This window comes from Cornus florida, unplaced genomic scaffold (assembly GCF_030987335.1).
Source record: "Cornus florida cultivar Cherokee Brave unplaced genomic scaffold, ASM3098733v1 CherokeeBrave_3.0.0_Hap2_Chr09, whole genome shotgun sequence".
Taxonomy (NCBI): Eukaryota; Viridiplantae; Streptophyta; class Magnoliopsida; order Cornales; family Cornaceae; genus Cornus; species Cornus florida.
Genome location: NW_026775579.1, coordinates 89,387,469 through 89,413,934, shown reverse-complemented (window position 1 = coordinate 89,413,934; position 26,466 = coordinate 89,387,469). Strand labels below are relative to the sequence as shown.

General features: G+C 39.2%; 1 protein-coding gene and 1 pseudogene across 1 annotated transcript; both read left to right on the top strand.

The window, feature by feature from the left end:
* The first annotated feature begins 15,488 nt into the window (after nucleotides 1-15,488).
* Nucleotides 15,489-17,673, top strand: LOC132275017 (1-aminocyclopropane-1-carboxylate oxidase homolog 1-like; annotated as a pseudogene).
* Nucleotides 17,674-18,535: 862 nt separating this feature from the next.
* LOC132275016 (1-aminocyclopropane-1-carboxylate oxidase homolog 1-like) lies at nucleotides 18,536-26,281 on the top strand. The gene is made up of 5 exons (XM_059776396.1): nucleotides 18,536-19,033; nucleotides 19,518-20,077; nucleotides 24,064-24,609; nucleotides 25,157-25,478; nucleotides 26,000-26,281. Exons 2-5 carry the CDS (start codon nucleotides 19,530-19,532, stop codon nucleotides 26,261-26,263), a joined length of 1,680 nt encoding a protein of 559 aa, XP_059632379.1. The 5' UTR covers nucleotides 18,536-19,033; nucleotides 19,518-19,529; the 3' UTR covers nucleotides 26,264-26,281.
* The last annotated feature ends 185 nt before the right edge of the window (nucleotides 26,282-26,466 follow it).

Below are 26,466 nucleotides of genomic sequence, written 5' to 3'. Positions count from 1 at the left end.
ATTATTATTATTTTTATACAATTCAATTAAATACATATTATAATTCAATTAAATACACCTTTTCACATGTTTCGTATATATAATCAAGTCACTTTAAGGAACAATTATCACAACATAGCATGCTAGAATACTAATAGGATACTAATCAAGAAAAAAAAATAATTCACAAAGGGGCAATCATCACAATTTAGCATGCTAGGACACTAATCAAGAACAATTAACTCCCAAAGGAACAAGATTGTAGGAATTAGAGACCCCTACCTCACTTTTAAGCAAAATCCCCAATTTCTTCACCTCAAACCCTAGGATTTCGAATCTCCTATAGTGCACCAATCAAAGAATTGCTCCTATCAACGTGTTGATCTCGTCGTGGGCTTCGAATAGCCGCAAACGGCTCTTAAAAATACCAAGAAATGAGGGAGAAATCAAGAGTGGAAGTTGTAAAAGAAAAAGAAAAAAAGAAATACAGAGGCAGCGAGAGAGAGAGAGACCTGCCGAGAGAGAAAGTGTAATGAAAACAAAATGGGTCTTCATCCCATTAACCACATGTGCCTTAAAATAAGGTGGGCCCCACAGCTAACGTAAAATAAAAAATCTTTTAACATAAATATATAAGATACAGGCATTACATTCTCCCCAACTTTAAAAAAGATTTCGTCCCCGAAATCAAGACATACCTGGAGAAGAAAACAACTTTGGATACTTGGAGCGAACCTCCTGTTCGAGCTCCCAAGTAGCCTCATCGACTCCGTGGTGTCTTCAAAGGATTTTTACCATCGGTATCGTCTTCTTTCTCAACACCTTCTGTTGTGTGTCAAGTATCTGAACTGGTCCTTCCTCGTAGGAAACATCCTCATCAATGTCTACATCAACCCAACTCAAAATGTGAGATGGATCTTGCTCGTACTTCCGTAGCATCGATACATGGAAAACATTGTGGACCCTGTCCAACTGTGGTGGTAAAGCAAGTCTGTAGGCAACCTCTCCTACACGGTCCAAAATCTCAAACGGTCCAATAAATCGTGGAGACAACTTGCCACTTTTCCCGAATCTCATCAATCCCTTCCGTGGAGAAACCCGAAGAAAAACGTAGTCTCCTACCTCAAAGGATAACGACCGCCTCCACTTATCCGCATAACTCTTCTGTCGACTCTGAGCTATAAGTAACCTTTGTCTTATCAACTTAATCTTCTCAGTAGTCTCGAGTACAATGTCAGGTCCTAAGGCGGCTGTCTCGCCTACCTCAGTCCAACAAACAGGAGACCTACAAGGTCTGCCATACAACGCCTCAAATGGAGCCATCTGAATGCTCACCTGATAACTGTTGTTGTAGGCAAACTCAATAAGTGGAAGGTGATCCTCCCAACTACCACCCAAGTCAAGCACACATGCCCGAAGCATATCCTCCAAAATCTGGATAGTACGTTCCGACTGACCGTCAGTCTGTGGATGGAATGCCGTACTCAGGTGCAACGCTGAGCCAAACGCTGCTTGAAGTCCTTCCCAAAACTTTGAAGTGAACTTAGCATCCCTATCTGAAACAATAGTTACTGGAACTCCATGCAACCTTACAATCTCCTTCACATAAAGAACACCAAGCTTCTCTGCATCATCTGTTGCCTTAATAGGTAAAAAGTGAGCCGTCTTGGTCAATCTGTCAATGATGACCCATACGGCCTCATTGCCCTTCCGTGACCTTGGAAAACCTGTCACAAAATCCATAGCGATATGTTCCCATTTCCATTGCGCTACAGGCAATGGTTGCAATAAACCGGCTGGTCTCTGATGCTCGACCTTCACCTGCTGACAGGTAAGGCATCTAACCACAAACTGTGCAACATCTTTCTTCATCCCGTTCCACCAATACTGATGTCTTAAATTATGATATATCTTGGAACTACCTGGATGAACTGCAAAGCGGGAAGTGTGAAACTCCCGTAAGGCGTCCTCACGACAAACCGTGGGAACCACTAATAAACTCCTGAACCGTAGACCCCCATCTGCATGCAAGGCCCAATCTTTCACTGTCTCACCACTGGAGATCAAAGCGTGAATGGCATCTAAATCTGGGTCCTGTCTCTGTGACTCAATCACTCGTACAACAAAAGTAGGCTGAGCCACAAGACTAAACAAGAATACTGGCTCACTGTCAACATCATCATCAAAACACTATAATCCCATCTCTGCCAGATTATTAAGCATCTTCCACTTCTGAATAGCCAAACAGGCCAGAGTCCCATGAGATTTCTGGCTTAAGGCATCTACTACCACATTTGCCTTGCCCGGATGATACTGCAAGTCAAAATTGTAATCTTCCAAGAATTCAACCCATCTTCTTTGTCTATTGTTCAAGTCCTTTTGGGAGAAAAGGTACTTGAGACTTTTATGATCCGAGTACACTTCGAATCTCTCGCCATACAAGTAATGTCTCCAACACTTCAAAGCAAGCACAACTGCCGCCAACTCCAAATCATGAGTAAGGTAGTTGTACTCATGAGTCTTCAACTGTCGAGACTCATAAGCCACTACTCTACCATCCTGCATCAACACACACCCTAAACCATCATGTGAAGCATCACAATAGATCACATAACCCAAGCCACGCTCAGGTATCACCAACACTGGAGTCGTAGTCAATCTTGTCTTCAATTCCTGGAAAGATGACTCACAGGCTTCGTTCCATGCAAACTTAATCCCTTTCCGGGTTAAACGGGTCATAGACGCTGCCAAATGGGAGAAATCTTTCACAAATCTCCGGTAGTAACCCGCTAGACCAAGAAAACTACGGATCTCAAACACATTCTTGGGTCGCTCCCAATTCAAAACAGCTTCAATCTTTGACGGATCAACTGACACTCCGCCTTCTGAAACAACATGTCCCAAAAACTTCACCTCTTGTAGCCAAAACTCACATTTCTCATATTTGGCATACAACCGGTGCTCCCGCAAAATCTGTAAAACAATACTTAAATGGATCTCGTGTTCCTCCCGAGATCGTGAATACACAAGAATGTCATCCACGAAAACTACCACAAACTGGTCCAAGTAATCGTGAAAGACGCGGTTCATCAAGTCCATGAAAGCCGCTGGAGCATTAGTCAAGCCAAAAGGCATAACAAGGAACTCATAGTGTCCATACCGTGTACGGAATGCTTTCTTCGGGATATCCTCATCCCTAACCCGCAACTGATAATAGCCAGACCTCAAGTCAATCTTGGAGAAACAATCGGCTCCCCTCAACTGATCAAATAAATCATCTATCCTTGGCAAAGGATACTTGTTCTTGATGGTGGCGCGATTCAACTTCCGATAATCGATGCATAATCTCAAAGAACCATCTTTCTTCTTAGCAAACAAGACCGGTGCGCCTCATAGTGACACACTCGGTCGGATGAAACCTTTCATCCTCAAATCATCAAGCTATCTTTTTAATTCCTCCAATTCAACTGGTGCCATACGATACGGTGCCATAGAAATCGGCGCGGTACCTGGCATTAACTCAATAGAGAACTCCACTTCTCGGTGTGGAGGCAACTCTGTCAAATCCTCCGGAAACACATCCAGAAAATCACGTACAACTGCAGGATACTCTTTTTCCACAACATCATCCTCTTCGGCTATAAGACTAGCCAAGAAGTAATCACCACGACTCCGTCCACGAACTCCATGAAACGATGAAATGTGGGAATCACTCCGATCTCCCACGAAAAAGAAACAGTCTCCCTCGGGAGTACAAACTGTAACCCTTCCTCTGAAACAGTCGATCGTGGCATGAAAAGAAGCTAACCAATCCATCCCGAGAATGACATCAATGCTAGTCATTTTTAGGAAGATAAGGTCAAACACAAAAGTCCGCCCGGCTATCACAATGGAACAGTCCCTCACGACTCGGCTCAAAGACACAGAAACTCCAACTGGCGTATCAACACACAACGCCCGATCCATAAAACTGACCTCTAACCTCGATGCAAGTGCAAATGATGATGAAATGAAAGAATGAGATGCACCAGAATCAAACAAAACACGGGCCCAAGAACCAAACACTGGAAATATACCTCGGAGAACTGAAGATCCAGGAGATGTATCAGTCGGTGCAAGTGTAAAGACACGTCCCTGCGGTGCCTGTGCCTGTGAACTACTCATCTGAACACCAGACTGCTGTGCCGACACAGTAGGAGTATCCCTCCTAGCAGGTCGTGAACCCTGAGAAAACATAGCAGGCTGTGGTAGTGGCGGTGGTTTGAAACTTGACTGAACTGTAGCCGACTGTGATGGCCTCTGCCGTGACCCTCTGCCACTACCGGTGACTGCTCCCTGACTCGGACAATCTCGAATCAAGTGGCCCTGCTGGCCACACCCATAACAAGCCCTCGGAGCTGAAGAAACTAAAGTCAATCTCATGGGACAATTGGACTTATAATGTCCAGGCTGCTGACACTGAAAGCAAATGACTCCACTCCTATCAGACCCAGCTGGCAACGGAGTGGTAGGAGCAAATCGTGTAGACTGCTGCCCCTGAAACTGAGATGAACCACCCCTGTTCCTTTTCCCTAAAGGTCCCTCTACAGATGGTCCTATATTCCTTTTTTGCCTCCATTGTTCCATTCTTGCTTCTTTATCTTTGGTCTCCACCTCTAACATTAATGCCCTTTCCACTGCCTCAGAATAAACCTTGATGCCCTGTGCTATTAACAATGGCCTCATTTTGTAGTCAAGTCCGGAGATAAACTTCTGAACCTTATCAACTTCATGACTCACCATCTCTGGAGCAAAGCGGGAAAGAGACGTGAACTTGTTCTCGTATTCTGTCACAGACATATTGCCTTGGATAAGGCCAATAAACTGATTCTTTAACTCCCACCTATTGGAGGCAGGGAAATATTTCTCATAGAACAATTCCTTGAATCTATCCCAACTTATCTCTTCAATTTTATATTGATTTGTTATCGATTTCCACCAAAACTTGGCATCTTTTGTGAACTTGTAAGTGGCTAGGATAATTTTCAAGTGATCCTCCGTCACATCCATAGAAGTCAATTGAGTTTCAACTTGCTCCATGTAGTCATCTGCTATCATTGGATCCGCACCGCCCTCAAACATAACCGGCATCAGCTGAGAAAACCCCTTAATAATCTTGAGACGCTTCTGAGCTGGCGTCTCCTCAACTTGAACTGTAGGTTGTGGTGCCGACTGCGACTGAGCAGCAATCGTTGCCCTCACGACATTTTGCAACAAACGATTAAACTCCAGTGCCACAGAACCTTCACCCACTTCTACGGGTGCTTCAACATTATCCTTCCTTGTGGGCACAGCTCTCGGGGGAATCAAGTCCCTAAGAAGTGTGTCCTCATCATTTAGCTCCTCCGGATTGGAGCTGGAGCTCTCACCAACATCACCCCTAGTTGGTCTAGGGCCAACTTCCCTGATTTCCTCATGCCGTGACATCGTTCTATAAAACAAAGGAAACAATTCAATACCGATAACACTAAGGTCCAACCGTGAACAACCTAACGCAAAAACATACTGTACAAACATTTAGCATGTAATACTATGCAATGAACACATTAATATAGGCATATAAGCACGTAAACAAGTAAGTAGTTAAGCATGCTTTTTCACATAGCAAAACACTTTTCCAAATAAGCAAATAACAATGCAAATGACTTCCCCGACAACCCTAGGTAAGCTTCTACCCGTTGTCCTAATGGTATTCGAACCATGGCTCTGATACCAAATTTGTAACGACCCTAAACTAAAACCATTTATACAAAAATTTCGGCATGACCTCCCCTAAAAGTGGTCCTTCAACAACTTGTCCCAACACATAATAAAATTAATATACTCCAACATCCCATTCATCACACCTCAACATAGTTCCTTTCATGGTGGAACATCCACACACCAAATAATCTAAATTATCATAATTACAGTCCCAAAATATAGTTACAATAACAAGAGTTTCACGAATCTCTATACCAAATATAACAAACTAAGATTTTACAAAAATATGGGACTTAGTACACAAAATGGCAAAAAGTCTTCTAATCCAAATTAGCCCTGTAGTGGAACGTCATCCGCCACTTCTTTTCCGTTTCTTGGAAAAAAATTTATTAAATAATAGGGTGAGCAAGTTGCTCAGTAGGTAGTACCTAAGACACACCTCTTGTGTCCCCGTGAATCCAAACAAAGAATAGGACAATAGGAATTTGGGGTCATGTAAAGCCGGGAAAACACAATATCAATTCTAAGTTCAAACCAAATAAATTTCGTGCCATGAATGCAATGTTATGCATGTCACTCCCCATTTTCAGAAAACATCATTACTTCACAAACTGTTAATATAACCCACCCTTTGGTGACTCCGCAGCGACACGAGAGAAGGATTGGCTACTGTCCCTGACCTTTGGTACCCCCGCAGCGTCATTTGGAGCCCAGGTAGCTCAACCACGCTAGGGCAATCTCCCTAGTTCCCTTTAGGCTATATTAACACACCGGTCCTTTGGTGACTCCGCGGCGACCGGGTTTTTCTCAAAAGCCGATTCATCAAATTCTCTCCAAAATCCCCTTTTTCTTTTATTTTAAAACACTTTCCCTTTTCTTTCATGCCCAATGCTTGTGTGCATATTTGGAAATGGAGAGAATTTTTTTAACGCACAATTTACAAGCTTTTACATAATTTCTGACAAATTAATTGGCATAGAAAACTAACACATTAAGCATGTTTTTATTTTATTTTCTTTCATTTTATTATTATTATTATTTTCATACAATTCAATTAAATACACATTATAATTCAATTAAATACACCTTCTCACATGTTTCATATATATAATCAAGTCACTTTAAGGAACAATTATCACAACATAGCATGCTAGAATACTAATAGGATACTAATCAAGAAAAAAAAAATAATTCACAAAGGGGCAATCATCACAATTTAGCATGCTAGGACACTAATCAAGAACAATTAACTCACAAAGGAACAAGATTGTAGGAATTAGAGACCCCTACCTCACTTTTAAGCAAAATCCCTAATTTCTTCACCTCAAACCCTAGGATTTCGAATCTCCTATAGTGCACCAATCAAAGAATTGTTCCTATCAACGTGTTGATGTCGTCGTGGGCTTTGAATAGCCGCAAACGGCTCTTAAAAACACCAAGAAATGAGGGAGAAATCAAGAGTGGAAGTTGCAAAAGAAAAAGAAAAAAAGAAATACAGAGGTAGCGAGAGAGAGAGAGACCTGCCGAGAGAGAAAGTGTAATGAAAACAAAATGGGTCTTCATCCCATTAACCACATGTGCCTTAAAATAAGGTGGGCCCCACAGCTAACATAAAATAAAAAATCTTTTAACATAAATATATAAGATACAGGCATTACAGCTTCAAAGTTGTAAAGCAAAAGAAAAAGAAAATGGAAGCAGAGAGGACGAGAGAGGTAGAACAACGGAATAGATAGAGAGAATCCGACCAACAATAGTGGTCTCATGACCACTTAAGAGTGATAGTGGGTCCCACCCATTTTGTTTAAATTTTCTTTTCTCTCTTTTTTTTTTTTTTTTTTTTTTTTTTTTTTTTTTGAATTACACCTCACACACACACATATATATATGAAAAACTTAAACATTACATTCTCCCCAACTTAAAAAGATTTCATCTCCGAAATCAAGACATACCTGAGGAAGAAAACAACGCTAGGTACTTGGAGCGAACCTCCTGTTTAAGCTCCAAAGTAGCCTCCTCAACTCCGTGGTGTCTCCAAAGAACTTTCACTATTGGTATCGTCTTGTTCCTCAACAACTTCTGCTGTGTGTCAAGGATTTGAACTGGTCTCTCTTCATAGGAAACATCCTCATCAATGTCCACATCAACCCAACTCAAAATATGAGATGGATCCGGCTCATACTTTCGTAGCATCGATACATGGAAGACATTGTGAACCCTGTCCAACTGTGGTGGCAAAGCAAGTCTGTAGGCAACCTCTCCTACTCGGTCCAAAATCTCAAACGGTCCAATGAATCGTGGCGACAACGTGCCACTTTTCTCAAATCTCATCAATCCTTTCCGTAGAGAAACCCGTAGAAAAATATGGTCTCCCACCTCAAAAGATAATGGCCGTCTCTGCTTATCTTCATAGCTCTTCAATCGGCTCTGAGCTGTAAGTAACCTCTGTTTGATCAGCTTAATCTTCTCAGTAGTCTCGAGTACTATGTCGGATCCTAAAGCGACGATCTCACCCACCTCAATCCAACAAACAGGAGACCTACAAGGTCTACCATACAATGCCTCAAATGGAGCCACCTGGATACTCGCTTGATAACTGTTGTTGTAGGCAAACTCAATAAGCGGTAGATGAACTTCCCAACTACCACCCAAGTCAAGCACACATACCCGAAGTATATCCTCCAAGATCTGGATAGTACGCACCGACTGACCGTCCGTCTGTGGATGGAATGCCGTACTAGGATGCAACGCTAAACCAAACGCTACTTGAAGTCCTTCCCAGAACTTCGAAGTGAACTTAGCATCCCTATCTGACACAATGGTTACAGGAACTCCATGTAACCTTACAATCTTCTTCACATAAAGTACATCAAGCTTCTCTGCATCGTCTGTTGCCTTAATAGGCAAAAAATGAGCCATCTTGGTCAACCTATCAATAATGACCCATATGGCTTCATTGCCCCTCCGTGACCTTGGAAGACATGTCGCAAAATCCATAGCAATATGGTCCCATTTCCACTGCCCTACAGGTAATGGTTGCAACAAACTAGCTGGTCTTTGATGCTCGGCCTTCACCTGCTGACAGGTAAGGCACTTAGCCACAAACTGAGCAACATCTTTCTTTATCCCGTTCCACCAATACTAACGTCTCAAATTGTGATACATCTTGGTACCACCTGGATAAACTGCAAAACGGGAAGTGTGAAACTCCCGTAAGACGTCCTCACGACAAACCATGGGAACCACCAATAAACCCCTGAACCGTAAACCTCCATTTGCATGCAAGGTCCAATCTTTCACTGTCTCACCACTAGAGATCAAGGTGTAAAGGGCATCCAAATCTGGATCCTGTCTCTGCGACTCAATCACTCGTCTGACAAGAGTAGGTTGTGTAACAAGACTAAACAAAAATGCCGACTCACAGCAAGCATTGTCATCAAAACACTACAATCCCATTTCTGCCAAATCTTCAAGCATCTTCCATTTTCGGAAGGCCAAACTAGCCAAAGTTCCACGAGATTTTCAGCTTAAGGCATCTGCTACCACATTTGCCTTACCCGGATGATACTGTAAGACAAAGTTGTAGTTCTCCAAGAATTCAACCTATCTTCTTTGTCTGTTGTTTAAGTCCTTTTGGGAGAAAAGGTACTTGAGACTTTTATGATCCGAGTATACCTCGAATCTCTCACCATACAAGTAATGTCTCCAACATTTCAAGGCAAATACAACTGCCGCTAACTCCAAATCATGAGTAAGGTAGTTAAGCTCGTGAGTCTTCAACTGTCGAGACCCATAAGCCACTACTCTACCATCCTGCATCAACACACATCCCAAACCATCACGTGAAGCATCACAATAAATTACATAACTCAAGCCACGCTTAGGTACCATAAACACTGGAGTTGTAGTCAATTTTATTTTTAACTCCTGAAAAGATGACTCACAGGCTTCATTCCAGACAAATTTGATCCCTTTCCGGGTCAAACGGGTCATAGGCGCTGCCAAACGGGAGAAATCCTTCACAAATCTCCGATAGTAACCCGCTAGGCCAAGGAAACTCCAGATCTCAAAAATATTCTTGGGTTGCTCCCAATTCAAAACTGTTTCAACATTTGATGGATCTATTGACACTCTACCTTCTGAAACAACATGCCCCAAAAATTTCACCTCCTGTAGCCAAAACTCACATTTCTCATATTTGGCATACAATCAATGCTCCCATAAAATTTGTAAAACAATACTCAAATGGACCTCGTGCTCCTCCCGAGATCATGAATACACGAGAATGTTATCCACGAAAACTACCACAAACTGGTCCAAATAATCGTGAAAGACACGGTTCATCAAGTCCATGAATGCCGTTGGCGCATTAGTCAAGCCAAAAGGCATAACAAGGAACTCATAGTGTCCATACTGTGTACGGAATGCTGTCTTTGGGATATCCTCATCCCTAACCTGTAACTGATAGTAACCTGACCTCAAGTCAATCTTCGAAAAACAACTGGCTTCTCTTAACTAATCAAACAAATCATCTATCATTGGCAAATGATACTTATTCTTGATGGTAGCACGATTCAACTTCCGGTAATCAATGCACAACCTCAAAGAACCATCTTTTTTCTTAGCAAACAAGACCGGTGCGCCCCACGGTGACACACTCGGTCGGATCAAACCTTTCATCCTCAAATCATCAGGCTGCCTCTTTAATTCTTCCAATTCAACTGGTGCCATACGATACGGTGTCATAGAAATCGGCGCGGTACCTAGCATCAAATCAATAGAGAACTCCACTTTTAGGTGTGGAGGCAACTCTGTTAAATCCTCCGGAAACACATCCAGAAAATCACGAACAACTGCAGGATAATCCTCTTTCACAACATCATCTTCTTCAGCTATAAGACTAGCCAAGAAGTAATCACCACGACTCCTTCCACGAACTCCATAAAACGATGAAATATGGGAATCACTTCGATGTCCCACGAAAAAGAAACAATCTCCCTCGGGAGTGCAAACTGTAACCCTCCCTCTGTAACAGTCGATCGTAACATGAAATGAAGCTAACCAATCCATCCCGAGAATGACATCAAAACTAGTCATTTCCAGGAGGATAAAATCAAACACAAAGGTTCACTCGGCTATCACAATGGAACAATCCCGCACAACTTGGCTCAATGACACTGAAACCCCAACTTGCATATCAACAAACAACGCCCGATCCATGAAACTGATCTCTAACCTCGATGTAAGTGCAAATGATGATGAAATAAAAGGATGAGATGCACCAGAATCAAACAAAACACGAGCCCAAGAACTAAACACCGGAAATATACCTCGGAGAACTGACGATCCAGGAGATGCATCAGTTGGTGAAAGTGTAAAGACACGTCCCTGCGGTGCCTATGCCTGTAAACTACTAATCTGAACACCAGACTGTTGTGCCGATACAGTATGAGTATCCCTCCTAGTTGGTCGTGAACCCTGAGAAGACATGGCAGGCTGTGGTGGTGGCAGTGGTCTGAAACCTGACTGAACCGTAGCAGACTGTGATGGCCTCTGCCGTGACCCTCTGCCACTAGTGGTGCCTGCTCCCTGACCTGGACAGTCTCGAATCAAGTGGCCCTGCTAGCCACACCCATAACAAACCCTCGGAGCTGAAGAAATTGAAGACGATCTCATAGGACAATTGGACTTGTAATGTCTAGGCTGCTGGCACTGAAAGCAAACAACTGCACTCCTATCAGATCCAGCTGGCATATGAGTGGTAGGAGCGGATCGTGCAGACTGCTGCCCTTGAAACTGAAATGAACCACCCATGTTCCCTTTCCCTAAAGGTCCCTCTGCAGATGGTCCTACATTCTTCTTTTGTCTCCACTGTTCCCTTCTTGCATCTTTATCTTTGACATCCACCTCTAGCATCAATGCTCTTTCCACTGCCTCAGAATAAACCTTGATACCCTGTGCTATTAACAATGGCCTCATTTTGTAGTCAAGTCCAGAGATAAACTTACGAACCTTATCAACTTCATTACTCACCATCTCTGGGGTAAAGTGGAAAAGAGACGTGAACTTGTTCTCGTATTCTGTCATTGACATATTGCCTTGGATAAGGCCAATAAATTGATTCTTTAACTCCCACCTATTGGAGGCAGGGAAATATTTCTCATAGAACAGCTCATTGAATCTATCCCAACTCATCTCTTCAATCTTATATTGATTTGTGATCGATTTCCACCAAAACTTGGCATCCTTTATGAAATTGTAAGTGGCTAGGATGATTTTCAAGTGATCCTCCGTCACATCCATAGAAGTCAATTGAGTTTCAACTTGCTCCATGTAATCATCCGCCACCATGGGATCTGCACCACCTTCAAACATTACCGGCATCAACTGAGAAAACCCTTTAATAATCTTAAGAAGTTTCTGTGCTGGCGTCTCCTCCACTTGCACTACCGGTTGTGGCATCGGTTGCGGTATCAGCTACGGCTGAGTAACAATAGTGGCCCTCAATGCCCTCTGCAACAAGCGATTCAATATTAGTTCCGCCGGATTTTCACTCTCTTCAACGGGTGCTTCCACATTATCCCTCGTTGTAGGAACAACTCTTGGGGCAATTAAATCCCAAAGAAGTGTGTCCTCATCAACTGGTTTCGCCGGATTGGAGCTCAAGCTCTCGCCAACATCACCTCTTGTTGGCCTAGGGCCAACTTCCCTGGGTTCCTCACGCAGTGACATCGTTCTATAAAACAAATAAAATAATTCAATAACGATAACACTAAGGTCTAACCGTGAATAACTCAACATAAAAGGATGCTATACTAACACTTAGCATGCAAGACTAGGCAATGAACACATTAATATAAGCATATAAGCACGTAAACATGTAAACAAGTAAACAGTTAAGTATGCTTTTGCACATAGCAAAACACTTTAACAATTAATCACATAAACTATGCAATTGATTTCCCATGCAACCCCTATGTAAGCCTCTATCCGTCGTCCTAATGGTTTTCAAACCTCTGCTCTGACACCAAATTTGTAACAACCCTAACTGATGCCAAAATTTTAAAAAAAAAATTAGGCATAACCTCCGCTAAAAATCGTCCTACAATAACCTGTTTAAAAGCATTTTTAACCTGTCCCAACACAATAAACATCTAATACATTCCATGGTGGTACAACCACATACTATATCATCTAAGTATCATAATTATAGTCCTAAAATACAAGATTAAGATCAAATGTCTATGTTTTACAAGCCCATAGGTATAATTATAATATTCAAAGTCCATAAGTCATCGTACAAAGTACATTATGCTTAGTCTTACAAAAATAGAGTGACCCAAGTACAAAAATAACAAAATAAGCTCCTAACCCATACTAAGTCTGTGGTAGAATGTTATCCGCCACTTCTTTCTCGTTTCCTGTAAAAAATGTTAAATAAAAGGGGTGAGCAAAATTGCTCAGTAGGTGGTGCCTAAGACACATCTCTTGTATCTCCGTGAATCCAAACAAGAAATAGGGCAATAGGAATTTGAGATCATGCAAAGCCGGGAAAACACAATATCAATTCTAAGTTCAAAGCAAATAAATCTCGTGCCAATGAATGCAATGTTATGCATGTCACTCCCCATTTTTAGAAAAATATCATCACTTCACAAATTGTTAATATAACCCGCCATTTGGTGACTCCGCAGCGACACGAGAGAAGGATTGACTACTGTCTCTGACCTTTGGTATCTCTGCAGCGTCATTTGAGGCCCAAATAGCTCAACCACGCTAGGGCAATCTCCCTAATTCCCTCTGGGCTATATTAACACACCTGCCCTTTGGTGACTCCGCGGCGACCGGGTTTTTCTAAAAAAAAAAACCATTTTATCAAATTCTCCCCAAAATCCCCTTTTAATTTCATTTCAAAACACTTTCCCTTTTCTTTCATACCCAATGCTTATGTGCATATATGAAAATGGAGAGAATTTTTAATGCACAATTAATAAGCTTTCACATAAATTTCTGATAAATTAATTGGCATGAAAAACTAACACATTAAGCATGTTTTTATTTTATTATATTATTATTATTATTATTTTTTTTATACAATTCAATTAAATACACATTATAATTCAATTAAATACACCTTCTCATATATTTCATATATACAATCAAGTCACTTTAAGGAACAATTATCACAATATAGCATGCTAGAATACTAATAGGATACTAATCAAGAAAAATTAATTCACAAAGGAACAATCATCACAATTTAGCATGCTAGGACACTAATCAAAAACAATTAATTCACAAAGAAACAAGATTGTAGGAATTAGAGACCCCTATCTCTATTATATGCAAAACTCCCAATTTTCACTTCAAACCCTCAAAATGGGTCAAGATTTTCGGACTCCCTAGGTTGTTCAAAACTAAAATTGCTGATACACACGTGTAGAGCTCGCCGTACTCTCCGTTTTGTCGTAAACGGCACTCAAAATCACTAAGTATCGAAAGAAAAATCAAGCTTCAAAGTTGTAAAGCAAAAGAAAAAGAAAATGGAAGCAGAGAGAGAGAGAGACCAACAATAGTGGTCATGAGACCACTTGATAGTGGGTCCCACCCATTTTGTTTGAAATTTATTTATTTATATATATTTTTTTTTTGAATTACACCTCTCTCTCTCTCTCTCTCTCACACACACACACACACACATATGAAAAACTTAAACATTGCCTATGGAGATTCTAGGGTCATCTTTGCTGGCTCATGGTTTGAGTTATGGACCATATGATTAAAAACTTATCCCTTTCCATTGAACCTTAACTTGTGGTATAATACGTATCAACAAAATTCAGAATTAGCATAGCTTAGCGTGTGTGTCAATGATATAGATGTCGAGACCTTTTATGTATTACTGTTACATGTACTGATATTATGAGCTTCAGTATAATGCTTGCTTGTAAATCTAGAGTACCATGGAGCAAAGGAAGCAAATGATTCAAGAAACATAATCTTTGGAAGAAAAAAAAAAAATAAAAGACTAAATAAAGATAACTATCAAATTTTAAATCAATCCGAATTCATTTAGACCTCCAATAAGAATTCTGAAATATTGCCCAAAACAATAGAATTTGGCCAAAAAGGGCCTCGGTCACGGACTAGATAATGTGTATTTTCAATTCTCAAAAGGTAAACCAAACTTCCTCTGGATGTGAACTCATCTAAGACTTATTGGATTTGAAATACTAAAATAAAAAAATTGAGGAGGTTTTGTCCTTGTCAATCTTTATTTGTTTATTTCTTTGCGGTTCATGTCTTCTAGGAAAGATAAATAGTGGGTCACTCACTGGTCGTGAGCCATCCTTGTTTGGAAAGGTTGGCTTTTGATTATCTCTTTATTTCGGAAAATACTTCAGCAAAATAAGAAAAATGGTGGTGATAAAGTTCAAGCTGCAAGTGATATGAACTATGACAGAACAATAATACTGATTAGACAATGTTTGTATTGCATTTGTCGAATGTAACTAATTCTTTTTCTGGATATGAACTCATCCATGATTTACTGGACTGGTGGATATGAAGTCATCTAAGACTTACTGTAGTAGAAATACTAAACTAAAATAATTGTGGAGGTTTTGTCCCTGTCATTCTTTATTTGTTTTGTTTTTTTGCTTGTTTGTTTTTATAGATTTTTTGTGGTGATGTTTTCCAGCAAAAATAATTAGTGGCTCACTGATTCTTGCACCCATCCTTATCGGGAAAGATTGGTTTCACACACACACACACGTATAACTATCTTTCTTGCCTAAATCCTAATTGTAAAAATAATTCTTTTTGTACCAATTTTCAGAAATACTTCAGCAAAATAAGAGAAATGGTGGTCACCAGCACAAGTGATCTGAAGTATGACCGAACAAGTGAATTGAAAGCTTTTGATGACACAAAAGCTGGTGTTAAAGGACTTGTTGATGCTGGGGTTACCAGTGTCCCTCGGATATTCATTCATCCACCATCTAATTCTGACAATTCATGCAAAACTCAATTCAGTTTCCCAACCATAGATCTCAATGGCATCAATAAAGATCCAATCCGGCACAAGGAGATAGTTGATCAAGTTAGAGATGCATCAGAGACATGGGGTTTCTTCCAAGTGATCAACCATGGCATCCCAGTTAGTGTTTTGGAGGAGATGGTGGAGGGTGTACGTAGGTTCAATTAGCAAGATACTGAGGTGAAGAAACAGTGGTATACAAGAGATGCCACAAAAACTGTGGTGTATCAAAGCAATTTTGATTTGTATACTGCACCGGCAGCTAACTGGAGGGACACTTTTAATTGTTTTATGGCACCTAATCCTCCCAATCCAGAAGATTTGCCAGCAGTGTGCAGGTAATGTTACCAAGAGCATGTAATCTTTTACCGAGGCTTATCATTTTTTCACTGACACATCATTCCAAAGAAAGATGAAATTATGGACTGAGAAAGAAAACATGGTCAATCACAGATAGATTTTGATCCTCTACCTTGTATCTTCCTTATATGAACTTGTCCAATGGCCATCCACTGCTTGTCTCACCTTTTTGTTCACTGTCTCTATAATGTATGAACCCTATTCTTTACTGATTATTGATACATACTTCATTAGAAATATCTGTTTATCTTGCAGAGATATAATGATCGATTACTCCAAGCATATAAAGAAATTGGGGCTTACTCTGTTTGAATTGCTCTCGGAGTCTCTTGGGCTTAACTCTGATCACCTGAAGGATATGAATTGTGCTGAGGGGCTTATGCTCCTTGGCCATTACTACCCAGCATGCCCTGAACCAGAATTGACTTTTGGCACCACCAACCATACTGACAGTGGCTTCCTTACTGTACTTCTACAAGACCAAATTGGCGGGCTTCAAGTCCATCATGAAAATCAATGGGTTGATGTACCTCCCATACCTGGAGCTCTCATAGTGAATATTGCAGATCTTCTACAGGCAAGTCTTTATCAAAGTACTAACCAGACTTTCTGAATGCATTTACTCTAGGCACTTGAGTATCTGCCAAGTATCACAGTGCAATCCTCTGAATCATTTGGATTCTTATACATGCTTCAAGCTAGAAACTTGCTTGTTCAGATAGTGTGGAGCATATTGTTGCACTATGCTTCATATCTGAACTCTGAAGTAATTCGTTCATTTCAAGTTGTTATCATTTTTACTAGTGCACGCTTCAAATACAATTTTCTTATCCAAGAAAAAACTTTAAGCACATAATCACAGTATCAATAACATTTGTGACGAACCAGATTGTCTTATTTATTTTCATGTTTGTGTTTGTGCAGCTCATTACTAATGACAAGTTCAAAAGTGTCAATCACAGAGTACTGGCAAAAAAAAATGGCCCTAGAATTTCAGTTGCAAGCTTTTTCAGAACATATCTTCCAAAAGGTTTTACGTCGAGAGTTTATGGACCAATCAAGGAGTTGCTATCGGAAGAAAACCCCTCGATCTACAGGGAGACTACTGCAAATGAGTTCTTCGCACACTACTTGCAGAAAGGACTTGATGGAACCTCTGCACTATCACATTTCAAGTTGCATAATTAGGCCCATGGAGATTCTGAGGTCATATATTAATTAAAAAAAAAAAACCATTTCCCTTGAACCTTCACTCGTGATCTACAAGGTGTCCAAAAAAAAAATGTAGCATATCCAAGCATGCATATCAATGATATGAAAATCGAGACTCTTCATGTATTACTGTTATATGTGCGGATATTAAGAGCTTGACTACTATTGTGGTGATTAATTTTGGGTGATGAAGGAATATGGTGTAAGGCAGTCCTGGAAGTGTGAGTTAAGAGTAACTTCAGATGAAGATTTGGAAAGGAAAACACAAATATCAGTTTTTTTGTTCCCACATTTGTTTTGCAATCCAGTTTTGTAATTTCAAGTATTTTTCCCTCTAATTCTTCTTCACTATTCCTCAGACATTAGTTTTACTTTAATTTATGGTATTCAAGTCTCATGGGATCACATTAAAGAGGTAGGATTCATGTTTTTTCAGTTCTCTCTCTTTTTATTTTAGTTCATAGAACTCATCTTACCTGATGAAAATCTCTATTTTCAATTTTTTATGAAGGACCAATTTATTATTAATGTTTTGATGTCCATAAACATGTTGGAAGTGTTAATTTTTAAGACTTTGTAGAACATGGTTGACACAAAAATATTAAGTACCTGTGTTAAGGTAATCATTCTTCAATTTGCATTTGGAAAAATAGTAATTATGGGATGATGAGAATATTGGACAAAATAATGGCCCAATCAAGACCGATTTAACATACAGTAATAGTTTATATATCTGGATCTCATAGATTCCCATTTTCATCTTCTTCACAACACACAATGAAAACATGCTATGAAGTAAAAACAATATCCTAGACTCTGTGGTCTGCTATTTATTTTTATTTTTTTCACTCTCAAACCATTACGGTTGGAATCAATATTTTATTTTATTTCATTCTTGCACTTATCAATATGAGTTTTTCAAATAAAATAATCCGTGATAATTGTTAGAGGTATTTCGGTATGTTTTAAACTAAATAGAAATCAAACCAATTTTAATTATTATTAAAAAAATTAAAACCCGAACCATTAGGACATGAAACCTAATCAAACCTAATAGTAAAATATTCGATTTAATTCCGAACCACAATATTTTTTCTTTTTTAATTTTTATTTTTAAAGTAAAAAATTCCTTACTAATCTTTCAACCAAGTACAAGTTTATAACGCGAAAATATATATATATATATATATATATATATGCAAGTTTATACGGACAATTACAAACCTTATTTGTAATCTAAAATCAAATGACCTATGCGTGCGTGTCCCTGGGTGTGAGGCCGGTACCTCTCTCTCTGAGCCACGGTTACTTCACCAGTGTAAGGTTAGGGTTATAACAGTGCAAGCACCACCACAGCACCACCACTACCATCATCATCCAAACCCTAAAAAAATGGACACCTTCTCAAACAGTCATGGACGAACCCTCAATATCGCTTTGGGGTTGGAGCAATTTCCTCCATTTCACGACCGTTTTCTGGGACTCCGACCAGCCACTGCTCTCGGAAACCCCGATAGATCACATTTCGTCGTTCCTGCCGGAAATTCCAGGCCGACTTCAGAAAGGGTGTTTCAATTTCCTGGTGAGTCGGATCCCCTGTGCGTCTCCGAGGCGGATAACTGCGAGGTCAAAGGGTATCATCGACGGCATAGGGTTTATCTCCGGTGGCAGATCCAGAGATACTGTCAGCAGTATAGCAAGTAAGCTAAATGTTGTGTAAGGGTTTAAATTCAGCCTATATAGTTTTGGGTAGGCATATATAGTTCTGATATCTTTATATCGTGTCATTATAAAACTTAAATATATGAATTTTCAGACGTAAATATAGTCTGAATCAACCGTGAAGAGAAGTTGTGGCATTTGATTGACGAATTTAGAGGGAGGGAGGGGAAGTGTTGGGCTAGAGAGAGAGAAGGGTAGATTTGTCCTAATTACATTTTATGTAGAAAAAAAAAAAAAAAAAAGGTCAAATGGTCACTTATACGCATTTAAATTTAATTTTGATTTTATTTTATGGTCAATTTTATATAGGTTTGGTCACTAAAACCTAATTTTTCCTATTAATTATTTGATGTTTCACTGGAATCTCTTCATTCTTGAAAAAGTTAACAAGGCATCTCTTTCCCTTCTTATATATAATCATCTTTGTTGCCTAAATTCTAATTTTAAAATTATTATTTTCAGCAAAATAAGAAAATGGTGGTCAATAGCACATGTCAAGTTCAAGCTGCAAGTGATCTGAACTATGATCGAACTATCGAATTGAAAGCTTTTGATGACACAAAAGCTGGTGTTAAAGGTCTTGTTGATGCTGGAGTTACCAATATCCCTCGGATATTCATTCATCCAACAGAGAATTCTGAAAAATCCTGCAACTCTAGCAAGACCCAATTCAGTTTCCCAATCATAGATCTCAATGGCGTCGATAAAGATAAAGATCCAATCCAGCACAAGGAGATAGTTGACCAAGTCAGAGATGCATCAGAGACATGGGGTTTCTTCCAAGTGATCAACCATGGCATCCCAGTAAGTGTTTTGGAGGAGATGATGGAGGGTGTACGTGGGTTCAATGAGCAAGATACTGAGGTGAAGAAACAGTGGTATACAAGAGATGCCACAAAAACTCTGGTAGTTCAAAGCAATTTTGATTTGTATACTGCACCGGCAGCTAACTGGAGGGATACTTTTAATTGCTTTATGGCTCCTAATCCTCCCAATCCCGAAGATTTACCCACAGTGTGCAGGTAATTTTACCAAGAGCATGTAATCTTTAATCATATTGCACATTTATGGAGTGTGAATTCTCTCCTTTTGTGGTTACTTATAGATTTATACCTGAATCATTTTGTAATTGATGGTCAAGATCATTTTGTTACAGAATTCACATTGGTTTTACTAATTAGATTTCCACATATGTTATGGTACATGTACTAGGAATGTCCTACTCATAAGAAGTTCCCTAGGAGCATAATGAAATGAAATTATGCCTTACAGCTGGTATGGAAGTTTCAAAAAGAATAAAGGAAAACGGAGCATAGGGATTAACTCACTTTAGAGAACTCCCAAGTCCTAACAGGCTTATCATTTTTCACTGAACTACCATGACACGTCATTCCAAAGAACAATGTAATTGTTGACTGAGAAAGAAAGCATGGTCATGCACAGAGAAAATAAAAACCTCTACCTCGTATCTTTTTTATCTTCATATATAAGAATGAAAATGGTGTTTTCATTTTTCACAAACAGTTTAATTCCATACCCATAGATTATATATCTTCTTCCTAGAGAACAGAAAATGGTGGTAACAAACCATTCTGAAATTCTGCCAGGAATCAAGCCCATCAACTATGACCAAAGAAGTGTACTAAAAGCTTTTGATGATACAAAAACTGGTGTGAAGGGACCCGTAGATGCTGGGGTGGTGAAAATACCATATATATTTGTGGATCACCAAAATCTGCTTAACAATGATGAGTCAGGTTCTGGTAGCTCCAACTTTAGTATGAAAGTGATCGACTTCAAAGGCATTGACAAAGATGCAGCTTTATGTGGTGAAATCATCGGCAAAATTTGAGATGCTTGTGAAGAGTGGGTTTTCTTTTATGTGGTTAATCATGGAATTCCATAAAGTGTTATGGATGAAATGATTGATGGTATACGTAGGTTTCATGAGCAGGACACTGAGGTGAAGAAACAGTTCTGTTCTTGTAATTTTACGAGAATGTGTACTTATTTTTGTAATTTTGATCTGCATCAATCAAGGGCAGCTAACTGGAGGGATACCTGTTGCTTGCTCATCCACCAGACCCCCGAGAACTGCCTGTGGTGCGCAGGTTGTTTGACAAACTTAAATAGTAAATTAGCCTAGCATACCTACCTTTGGTCATGCAATTAATCACATCCGTTACCCCAATGTTTTTCATTTCGTTTTCTATGCCAAAATGAAAAAGGACTCAATGGTTTGTGATGCTACATTTTCAGGATTTATTAGGTTCTGGTTGGAGCTCGTTTATATACTTCCTCTAAACATGTAGAACAACATTAGTTATGTACAACCATCAATAAGTTTTCTACTCAAGAACTAGATTAGTAGAAGAAAAAAATTCACCATTGCAGTGTGTTTGGATGAGCGTACCAACCCCAGCGACGAAGAGGAAAAAAAAAAAAAAAAAAAAAAAGAGTTCTGCAGGAAGCAAAAATTATTCTAATTTCCAACCATACTAGTTTTAGTAGCTTTTCTTTATGTTTGTCCTCAAGATTGTTCTATATGAACTTTTCTGATGGCCTTCCACCACTCTCTGTGTAATGTCTGACCACCATTTGCATAAACATTCTGAACTGAATATTGATACATACAGCATTTAAAGAGAAGGCCTTTTCTTCTTACTTTTTTAATGCAATGCTGTCTCAGAGTCATATGTGCATCTACTGCCAGGAAAAAATTCGTCATTAGAAATATCTGTTTAACCTGCAGAGATATAATGATCAATTACTCCAACCATGTGAAGAAATTGGCGATTACTCCGTTTGAATTGCTGTCTGAGTCTCTTGGGCTTAACTCTGATCACCTGAAAGATATGAATTGTGCTGAGGGGGATTTGCTCCCTGGCCATTACTACCCAGCATGCCCTGAACCAGAATTGACTTTTGGCACTACCATCCATTTTGACAGTGGCTTTCTTACTATACTTCTACAAGACCAAATGGGTGGGCTTCAAGTCCTCCATGAAAATCAATGGGTTGATGTACCTCCAATACCTGGAGCTCTCATAGTAAATATTGCAGATCTTCTACAGGCAAGTCTATGTTATACTAATGTTGACATACCACATTACTTGATCTTCTTCTTGCCTTTTCTTTTTTCTTTTTCAAAGGCATAGTTACAGAAAATCACATTAGAATACTCTAAATGGGGAATCACTTGATGGTTTAAGACTTAATTTCTAAGAACTCAAAAGTCTGCTGTCTCCTAACTGTTGTGAATTGGTCTTTTAAGTGTGAGACCGAATGCATTAATTCTAGGCTTTGTATAATGGTACTTAAGACTATCTGCTAAGTATTACTGTGCAATCCTCCGTATCATTTGGATTCTTAGACACGTTTCAAGCTAGAAACTTGCATGTTCAGATAGTAGTATGGAGCATACTGTTGGCCTATGCTTCATATATGAAGTAATCCATTATTTTCAAATTGTCGTCATTTTTACTACTGCTCTCTTCTAATACAATTGTCTTACCTAAGAAAAAACTTAAAAGCACATATTCACATTGTCAATAACAATTATGACTAACCAGATTTTCTTATTTATTTTCATGTTTGTGTTTGTGCACTCATTACCAATGACAAGTTAAGAAGTGTCGATCACAGAGTATTGGCAAAAAAAATTGGCCCTAGAATTTCAGTTGCAAGTTTTTCAGAACACATCTTCCAAAAGGGTTTACATCCAGAGTGTATGAACCAATCGGGGAGTTGCTATCAGAAGAAAACCCCTCAATCTACAGGGAGACTACTGTAAATGAGTTCATCGCACACTACTTGCAGAAAGGACTTGATGGAACCTCTGCACTATCACATTTCAAGTTGCATAATTAGGCCCATGGAGATTCTGAGGTCAGCTTCCCTTGAACCTTCACTTGTTACTTGGGCCTGGCTTGGGTGCCATCTTGTGTGGACTGGAGTATTAGTTTCCTTGTGATTTTGGTCAGATATACTGTTAATCAAAAACCACTTTCAGCAACCCAACGACCATTGGGCCTGCTTTGTGATAGACCCATCAGAAAAGGCGTTACGCTGGTCATGTGTAGTTGGAAGGCAGCAGAGTTGGGGCTTAAATCTTGGGCAAGTTAGAACATCAAGCCCATATAACAGCCCCACTAATTCAGCCATGTGTTGGACATTGTCTGTATCAGAATTCATAAGCAGTGGGCTTAACTTTATAGAACGATACGAGCCTTGGGTCTTTCCCACGCACTAACAAAACGAATCTTTGACCTATCACCCAAAAGTTGAAACTTCCATCAAAAAACAGTTATGTTCTTACCTGTTTTTATTTTTTATTTTTTCAGCTCGTCTTACCTGTTGAATATCTCTATTTTCAATTTATTATGAGGGACAAATTTGTAGCTTGTTTTCTTATATAGCACAGATAAAACATGTAAACATGTAGAATCCCATTTTTTTTTTTAGCATGGAGGATATAAACTTCATATTGAAGCATTGACACTTTCAGACAATGTTGCCTTGCTATTGTCAAAGGTACAAAATAGTCTGCAGTACTATGCAGTAAAGCAAACTTTATTCGTATACTAACTTATCTAAGACCTATTGGATCAGAATGCTAAACTAAAATAATTATGGACATTTCTATAACAGCAATATTAATGGAGATTTTGTCCCCATCATTCTTTATTTATTTATATTTTTTGTGGCTCATGTTTTCCAAAAAAAAAAATTGAGTTGTACAGTTGTTGCTGTTATGACTCTGCAAGTTCAACCCTTAGATCTTGTGGGTCTCGCGCGGTGGGGCAGTATATTGATTTTTGAAGTCAATAATTTTTGTTGCTTGTCTCTTTCTTTTAACATCGATCAGTGAAGGTGGCTATGGTTCACTGAATTTATCATTCTTAAAAGTCAACAAGGCATCACTTTCCCCTTTTATACAACCATCTTTCTTGCCTAAATTCTAATTGTTAAATTAATTTTCTGTTATCAAATTTAAAAAATACTTCAGCAAAATACGAAAAATGGAGGTCACCAGCACAGGTGAAGTTGAAGCTGCAAGTGATCTGAACTATGACCGAACAAGTGAATTGAAAGCTTTTGATGACACAAAAGCTGGTGTTAAAGGACTAGTTGATGCTGGAGTTACCAATGTTCCTCGAATATTCATTCATCCACCAGCTAAATTTGACAATTCATGCAAAACCCAATTCGGTTTCCCAACCATAGATCTCAATGGCATCGATGAAGATCCAATCCGGCGCAAGGAGATAGTTGACCAAGTCAGAGAAGCATCAGAGACATGGGGTTTCTTCCAAGTGATCAATCATGGCATTCCAGTAAGTATTTTGGAGGAGATGATGGAGGGTGTACGTAGGTTCAATGAGCAAGATACTGAGGTGAAGAAACAGTGGTATACACGAGATGCAACAAAAACTGTGGTGTATCAATGCAATTTTGACTTGCATACTGCACCGGCAGCTAACTGGAGAGACACTGTTTATTGCTCTATGGCTCCTAATCCCCCTAACCCAAAAGAATTGCCAGCAGTGTGCAGGTAATGTTACCAAGAGCTTGTAATCTTTAAATATATTGCGCGTTTAGGGACTGTGAACTCTCTCCTTTTGTGGGTACTTACAGATTAGTACTGAATCATTTTGTTACAGAATTCGCATTGGCTTAATTTACTAATTAGATTTCCCTACATGTTATACGACCATGTGCTAAGAATGTCCTATTCATAAGAAGTTTCCTACTAGCATAATGAAATCCTATTGATATTTTTATTCTTTCATGATTTTATATTGGGGATGCTGAATCATTTGATTGACAACTTATTAATTTCAGTCATGCAAACAGTGAAACTTAAAATTTCACCAGACTAATGTGACACATCATTCCAAAGAATGATGAAATCGTTGACTGAGAAAGAAAGCATGGCCAACGACAGATAAATTTTGAACCCCTACCGTGTATCTTTCTTGTCTTCCTTATATGAACTTGTCCGATGGTTTACTCTTTTTATGCAATGCAGTCTCATGGCCATATGTGCAACTACTGTTAGAAAGTAATTTCTTCATTAGAAATATCTGTTTATCTTGCAGAGATATTATGATCGATTACTCCAAGCATATAATGAACTTGGGGCTTACTCTGTTTGAATTGCTCTCTGAGTCTCTTGGGCTTAACTCCCATCACCTGAAGGATATGAATTGTGCCGAGGGGCTTTTGCTCCTTGGCCATTACTACCCAGCATGCCCTGAACCAGAATTGACTTTTGGCACTACCAACCATGCTGACAGTGGCTTCCTTACTGTTCTTCTACAAGACCAGATTGGTGGGCTTCAAGTCCTCCATGAAAATCAATGGGTTGATGTGCCTCCCAATCCTGGTGCTCTCATAGTAAATATTGCAGATCTTCTACAGGCAAGTCTATGTTCTACTAATTTTGATATACCATATCACTTTATTTTCTTTCTTGCCTTTTCTCTTTTCTGTTTCAAAGGCATAGTTACAGAAAATCACATTAGAGTATTCTAAAGAGGAAATTAGTTGATGGCTTAAGACTTAATATTTCTGATAACTCAAAAGTTTGTTGCCTCCTAACTGTTGTGCAGTGGCTCTTTAAGTTTGTTGCCTACTAATTTCTAGGCTTGTATAATGGTACGTTTTTTTGGAGTATCTCCCAAGTATCACCGTGCAACCCTTAATATCATTTGGATTCTTATTGTTGTTTCAAGCAAGAAACTTGCATGTTCTGTGTGGAGCATATTGTTGGACTATGCTTCATATATGAAGTAATTCATTCTTCTCAAATTGTTATCATTTTTACTATTGCTCACTTCAAATGCTACTTTCTTATCCAAGAAAAAACTTAAATCGCATTATCAATAACAATTGTGACTAACCAGATTATCTTATTTATTTTCGTCTTTGTGTTTGTGCAGCTCATCACCAATGATAAGTTCAAAAGTGTCAATCACAGGGTACTGGCAAAAAAAATTGGCCCTAGGATTTCAGTTGCAAGTTTTTTCAGAACACATCTTCCAAAAGGGTTTACATCGAGAGTGTATGGACCAATCAAGGAGTTGCTATCAGAAGAAAACCCTTCAATCTACAGGGAGACTACTGTAAATGAGTTCCTCGCACACCACTTCCAGAAAGGACTCAATGGAACCTCTGCACTATTGCATTTCAAGTTGCATAACTAGGCCCATGGAGATTCTGGGGTCAGCTTCCCTTGAACCTTCACTTGTGGTCTCACTGTGTCAATACAATTTGTAGCATATCAGACCATGTGTATCAATAATATGAAAATCAAGAATCTTCATGTATCACTGTTTTATGTGCTGATATTAAGAGCTCGTTTATCATGCTTGCTTGTAAATCTAGACTTCTATGTAGGAAAGGAAAC

Bases quoted from the DNA above. Each gene is read 5' to 3' on its own strand.
- LOC132275016 (XM_059776396.1), top strand. From the start codon at position 19,530: ATGGTGGTCAATAGCACATGTCAAGTTCAAGCTGCAAGTGATCTGAAC. The intron at 20,078-24,063 runs GTAATTTTACCA...AAAATACTTCAG, and splicing joins GATTTACCCACAGTGTGCAG to CAAAATACGAAAAATGGAGG. The intron at 25,479-25,999 runs GCAAGTCTATGT...GTGTTTGTGCAG, and splicing joins ATATTGCAGATCTTCTACAG to CTCATCACCAATGATAAGTT.